This window comes from Gadus morhua, chromosome 7 (genome assembly GCF_902167405.1).
Source record: "Gadus morhua chromosome 7, gadMor3.0, whole genome shotgun sequence".
NCBI classification, from domain to species: Eukaryota; Metazoa; Chordata; class Actinopteri; order Gadiformes; family Gadidae; genus Gadus; species Gadus morhua.
In genome coordinates, this window is record NC_044054.1 from 24,294,771 (window position 1) to 24,300,800 (window position 6,030).

The window sequence follows — 6,030 nt, forward strand, 5'->3', positions numbered from 1 at the left end:
ATCTAAAAGGTTAGTGGAAGATTATTCTGGTTACAAGGACTATATAGTTCTCGATTGTATATATATTATTGGCCTACTCCCACTGGAAATATGGAGGGATTCTACTGCAGAAATGTAACCTATTCCTATGAAATGTTGTTATTATTTATTCACCTTTTTCAGGTTTAATCAAACATAAAAAAAACCTTTCCTTCTAAGTTTAGCAGATGAAACCACAGTAAAATAGTTCTGGAGGATTTAGTCTACTCCGATATCAAATCTGGAGGGAACTTACTCTCTAATTTTTAAATACTAGTATATTTTATGATCCCTATGTTTTCAAGTTTTACTTCACATAAAAAACACCGTTCCTTCAAACGCACATGAATGACCTCTTCTTCGTTATCAAATATGGAGAATTTTAAAATGATAGAAAATGTCATTTAACCGCCGTCGAATACTGCCTCAAATTATGTAACTTGATCCTGTTTGGGTTAAAAAATGTGATAAGAGAGATATAGGAGTTACTAGTATTAACTTGAGATAGGCTACACATAATAGGAGGGAATTTGGTCCTCTAGTTAATTCGATTAATCTCAAATTAAAAACCTTTTCGACATCATTTCTTTACTTGTAATGTTTACGTGCTTGTCTACGTGCAAGTTGTATGTGCTTGTGAAGCTTTTTTATTCTTGCTCCAGTACCTGGTAAATTAATAAATATAAATTCAGCTCTGTAGCAGATTATACAAAAAATATTAAAAAGTTAAAAAGTCAAATCAACGTGTAAACAATAGACTAAAGTAACTATATGCAGACTATGGTTCATACATTTAGTGTGTATAATGTATGATGCATAGTCTTAGGGTACAGTGATAGGGTATTGATGTCCAGTTCTATGTCCGAGCCCTAACGTCCACGGTGTACTTGTTGGCATCCCCGAACAAGATACCTAAGCCCCACCTGCTCGTTATGACATATTGCTTTGTCTGCTAAATGTAAAAACATGAGTCAACAGCAACAACAGCTCTCCAGAGCATACGGTGAGACAACTAAGACTTCTGCACTGAAATAAGATTTGGCAGGGCTGTCAAATACAGCCAATCTATCCAGATACCAGACATCACACAAACATCGCAACAATGTGCGTGTGTGTATTTGCATGTGTGCGTGCGTGTGTGTTTGTGTGTGTGGGTGTGCGTGTGTGTGTAGGCTTCGTATCATTTAATCAGACAGATCACACAGGTTCCCAGTGGTGGCTAATGCTGTCCCATACAAACTCATCACTTCCCATTAGTCTGTCCATCCGTCCCACAGAGCAGCACAAAGCCTCTGGCAGCCAGGGCCTGCTAGACTAATGCTCTGGCAACATTCCCTCCACCACCCAATCACAAACACACAGATACACACACGCACACACACACAAGTACATACACACATACACACATACACACACACACACACACACACACACGCAAACAAGCACAAAGGGATACACACACTTTCATACGGACACACACCATTGAACCAGACAGGAGGCATTTCCTGGGCTATGATCAGAGGGGCATCAGCAAGATTCCTGACTGAGAGAGAGAGAGAGAGAGAGAGAGAGAGAGAGAGAGAGAGAGAGAGAGAGAGAGAGAGAGAGAGAGAGAGAGAGAAGGGTGGGGGGAGGCCGGGAGAGAGAGAGAGAGAGAGAGAGAGAGAGAGAGAGAGAGAGAGAGAGAGAGAGAGAGAGAGAGAGAGAGAGAGAGAGAGAGAGAGAGAGAGAGAGAGAGAACCAGTCACAGCTAGACAGAGGAAAGGAACAGGGATGAACAGTTGACATCATTGTTCTAGAAAGCACAGACTCTTGGCAGCGTCTGTGTTTGTGTGCATGGCTGCGCGCGTGTGTTTGTGTATGCGTACACGCATGCGCACACACACACGTTTGTGTCTGTGTTTGTGTGTACGTGTGTGTGTTTTGGTGCGTGTGCATGTGTGTGATGACTGGGTCAGAACCAGCAGGGAGGGGTCAGGTCAGCGCTATAAATGGCCCCCGGAGCAGCACCAACAACACATTAGCTCTTCCTCTGGCTGCTTCCATCACTGGACCACCAGAACCACCAGAAAGAAGCACCAGGACCTCCACCACCTCCATCTCAGTCACCAGTCCTTCTCTCACTCGGACCCTCGTCATGGACATCCCCATCCAGATCCCGTGGTACCGCCGGGCCTTCAACCCTCGCCTGGCTGACCTGGCCTCCGTGGAGTCCCTCTCCGACTGGCCCCTCAGTTGGCCCTTCTCCCTTCCCCTGCCCTGGATGCGACCCATGACCCAGCGCTGGCTCAACTGGCCCGAGAACGGCCTCACCGAGGTAAACGCTCCGGGACCAAGAACTCATAACCATAAGGCTAGTCATACTATTTAATATGTTTTGTTTGATTGTGAAGAGGAAAAGGAAGTTAAAATGTGGACTTCTCTAGAGTACAGTGAGCACACTGCAGTTGTTCCAGATGTTGGAGTCGTCCTGAAATAATATTTTACAGTATATAGTTCATGGACAAACAGACAAAGGATTCATAGATTGAGTCATCATAGACTTTTAAGCATTAATAAAGAAAAAACGAAAAAACTACTTCACTGGGACATCGATTTTACGGGCAGGTGTTAATAGGTGTGATATGATGTTTAGGAAAGCAGATACAGAATAATCAAAGTAGTTGCGGGATTGTATTTTCTGAATTTACAACAGCATATTGTATGCATTTATAATTATTTGTGTAGCATTATAGACACTTCATCCTGGGTCTGATTGGTATTACTGAGTGGCAGAACATATAAAGAATCATCCATGTTGAAGGTGACTGTGTGTGCCCTCCCTCTTCGTGACTAGATGCGTGTGGAAAAGGATCGCTATGTCATCTACCTGGACGTGAAGCACTTCTCACCTGAGGAGCTGTCAGTCAATGTCAGCGGCGACTTCATTACAATACACGCCAAGCACGAGGAGAGACAGGTACAACGTCTGATAAACACGTTTCTCAAATGTTCTCTTAAAGCCTCATTCATAAGGAGACACATTCCAGTCAGCAGTCTGAACTTTAGATCTACTTCAGGCATTGACGTGTTTGTGGGTCTGTCTGTTGTTCGTGCACTTCTAAAACAGGATGACCACGGCTTTGTGTCGAGGGAATTCCTGCGGAAGTACAAGCTGCCCGCCAGCGTCTCAGGCGGCGATGTCACTTCCAGCTTCTCCTGTGACGGCCTGCTGACCATCACGGTGCCACGCTCCTCCTCAAACCTAGAGCGCTCCATCCCAATTACCTTCGACGACGGTGCCGCCAAAGCAAACAAGTAGAGCTCTACTTGGCTTCCGGTCTTGCCTATCAGCCCAAAGGTTCCCATTCGTGTTCATCCTATCTCATTCACTGTTGCCAGTGGGTATGTTAGGAAGTGACGACTTGTCTCTAGGTAGATTTAACCCCATTTCAGCTCTCTCCTACCTACTACTACTACTACTCCTATTACTACTATTAGTACTACTATTACTACTACGACTACTGCTGTTGCTGTAACAGAACTATCTGGAAACAAACTAGAGCTTTTTGGTTATTTTTAGAGCCAGTTTGTGATGAAGGGTAGGGGACGAGTCTAAACAGCTCATATCCAAAAGCTGATCGCCGATCTGCTGGTCAAGCGTTCTGTTAGAATGAAACTCCTCTGCCAAAAATCCAACTCCCCTACATGTACATGTGAGGTCCACGTAAAAAATATTTCATTTTGTCAATGAATCTTAGCTTCTTACTACTCTAATCAGACACTATGCTTTATTTCAACATTCCTCACTAGCATCAATAGTAGGCCTTTGGCTATTTTGAAGCTAACTTTTCTAAAACACATGTTCAACACTTTCAATTAAAGGAAAGGCTAAAATTAAAAATGTTTTTTTTTTTGTATTTATTATACCCACCTGACCTCACCCGACATAAAGTGTCCCTGAAAAGAAGTAGCAATCTGAAATTCAATATGTCATGGTTTTTATTAATGACGATGTATGTGTGTTATTCGGTCAAAGTGAGGTCGTTCTCTTTTCGGTTGTTTCTTTGTGTTTGGGCAGGGCTGTGGTGGCTTCCATGGAAAAGGCATGTATCATGAGGTGTTGTCGAGGACCACAGAGAAAGGAAAGGAGTAGGGGAGAGTGTGGGGGAGGAGGGGGGGTCAAGGGTTGGGGTAGCAGAGGGCTTGTTGTGGAGGAGAAGAGAAGACCATAGGCTCCTTGTGTGGAGCGTTGCGTCTGAGCTGCTAAAGTGTGCGTGATCTGTGAGCATGCGTGTGTATATCTGTACGTTTGCGTTTGTGAGTGTGGGAGAAGGGGGTGGGCACATTAACTGTGGCCGCTGTAATGTTGGCAAAGCGGAATTCATTCTATCCTTTCTTTGTAACGAAACCAACTTCTGGTGTCTCACACAAACTCTGGTTTCCGATCATAACGATTAGAATAAATGATGCAAACTAACTATTGTGTGTGCGTTCCTCCTTTTATTTGCAGTACATGTTTGTGTGTGCGTACTTTAAAGTCATAAAAGATGTATACTAGTTCAGGGGTTTGGTATTTTTGGAAGGTTTAGGTAAATATCTCTTTACTTTAAAGGTGCAGTGTGTAGAATTTAGTGGCATAGAGAAATGGAATATAACATTCAAAAATATGCATTAATTGAAATTATTAATCTTGCTTTTCGGAATCTTAGAATCAGTTCTTTTTAGCTACACAAACAGAGAGGAGCTCCTCTAGGTGCCACTAAATCACAGACACTACACCTTTAAGGACCTGAACCTGTGTAAGGGATCTAGGGGAATCCAAGACTGTCCAAGACAGTCTGTCAACCAATCTGTCTTATGAAGAGCAAGCCAAAAACAGAAACACAAATTGAAATTTTACTTCATTTTTAGTGAGAATTTCATGTCAGTGAAGTCATAACAGTTTTGTCTGCCATTCTTCCTTTGTCACTGAAAGCTAAACATTTGAAAAAAAAAAATAGAAATGTGGCAAAATATGGATTTAAGTTAAAATAACTCTCTTTATCTAGGCAGCTTGAATGAAACATGCAAAATAGATATCTTGATATAACTATTGGTTAATACAAGAATGGTCCAGTGCAAGATTAGCTCTGTGAATTAAACCACAAAAAACAAAGAGATATATTAGATCTGTCAGTATTATCAATCAATATTTTGAAGATCTACAAACTTTCATACTGTTTGTGTGTGTGTGTGTTTGTGTGTGTGTGTGTGTGTGTGTGTGTGTGTGTGTGTGTGTGTGTGTGTGTGTGTGTGTGTGTATGTGTGTGTGTGTGTGTGTGTGTGTGTGTGTGTGTGTGTGTGTGTGTGTGTCTGTTTGAAGATGTCTATGTGTAGTCCCAGTTGTGTTTAGTAGCAGTAGAAATCCCATTTCTGCAACAAAAGACCAAAAACAAAAACAAAACATGAGTATAGGCATTACATATGGTGTGTACATGCATGATATCTGTCCCAATAATGCAGTGAGTGTGTGTGTGTGTATGTGTGCATGTGTGCGGATGTGTGTGTGTGTGTGTGTGTGTGTGTGTGTGTGTGTGTGTGTGTGTGTGTGTGTGTGTGTGTGTGTGTGTGTGTGTGTGTGTGTGTGTGTGTGTGTGTGTGTGTGTGTGTTTGTACTCACGGTAGTCTGCACTTCTGTGGTGGCTGGCATGAGAGGGTGTGTCTCTTCCACTACACTACTTGGGAAGTGACCGATCCGAGCTTCCTGTTGACCGTAGTAGGAGTCCTGGACCTGGGATCACAGAGACAGGCATAATTATCAGAACCAGTTCCAGCGAGAACATCAGGGCCATCAGAACCAGGACCAGCTTTATTTGACTAGATGATGAGATCAGATCAATTATCGTGGGTGCTTGCGTATGATTGTCTGTGTGTGTGTGTGTGTGTGTGTGTGTGTGTGTGTGTGTGTGTGTGTGTGTGTGTGTGTGTGTGTGTGTGTGTGTGTGTGTGTGTGTGTGTGTGTGTGTGTGTTTGTGTATTGCATGCGATTGT

General features: G+C 42.9%; 2 protein-coding genes across 2 annotated transcripts in view; one reads left to right on the plus strand and one right to left on the minus strand.

Moving 5' to 3' along the window:
• Positions 1–2,006: 2,006 nt before the first annotated feature.
• Positions 2,007–4,478, plus strand: LOC115547983 (alpha-crystallin B chain). The gene is made up of 3 exons (XM_030362523.1): positions 2,007–2,335; positions 2,855–2,977; positions 3,128–4,478. The coding sequence occupies exons 1-3, from the start codon at positions 2,156–2,158 to the stop codon at positions 3,317–3,319; spliced, it is 495 nt and encodes a 164-aa protein (XP_030218383.1). The 5' UTR covers positions 2,007–2,155; the 3' UTR covers positions 3,320–4,478.
• A 7-nt stretch (positions 4,479–4,485) lies between these two features.
• mia (MIA SH3 domain containing) overlaps positions 4,486–6,030 on the minus strand; it is a 2,669-nt gene continuing 1,124 nt past the window's right edge. The window contains exons 3-4 of the mRNA XM_030362524.1: positions 5,660–5,770; positions 4,486–5,412 (exon numbers count right to left, since the gene is read on the minus strand). Coding sequence (XP_030218384.1) covers positions 5,389–5,412; positions 5,660–5,770 — 135 coding nt within the window. The 3' untranslated portion in view covers positions 4,486–5,388. The remainder of the gene's footprint in view (positions 5,413–5,659; positions 5,771–6,030) is intronic.

Coding starts and splice junctions, on each gene's coding strand:
- LOC115547983 (XM_030362523.1), top strand. CDS start 2,156: ATGGACATCCCCATCCAGATCCCGTGGTACCGCCGGGCCTTCAACCCT. Junction 2,336..2,854: donor CCGAGAACGGCCTCACCGAG/GTAAACGCTCCG, acceptor CTTCGTGACTAG/ATGCGTGTGGAAAAGGATCG. Junction 2,978..3,127: donor CCAAGCACGAGGAGAGACAG/GTACAACGTCTG, acceptor CTTCTAAAACAG/GATGACCACGGCTTTGTGTC.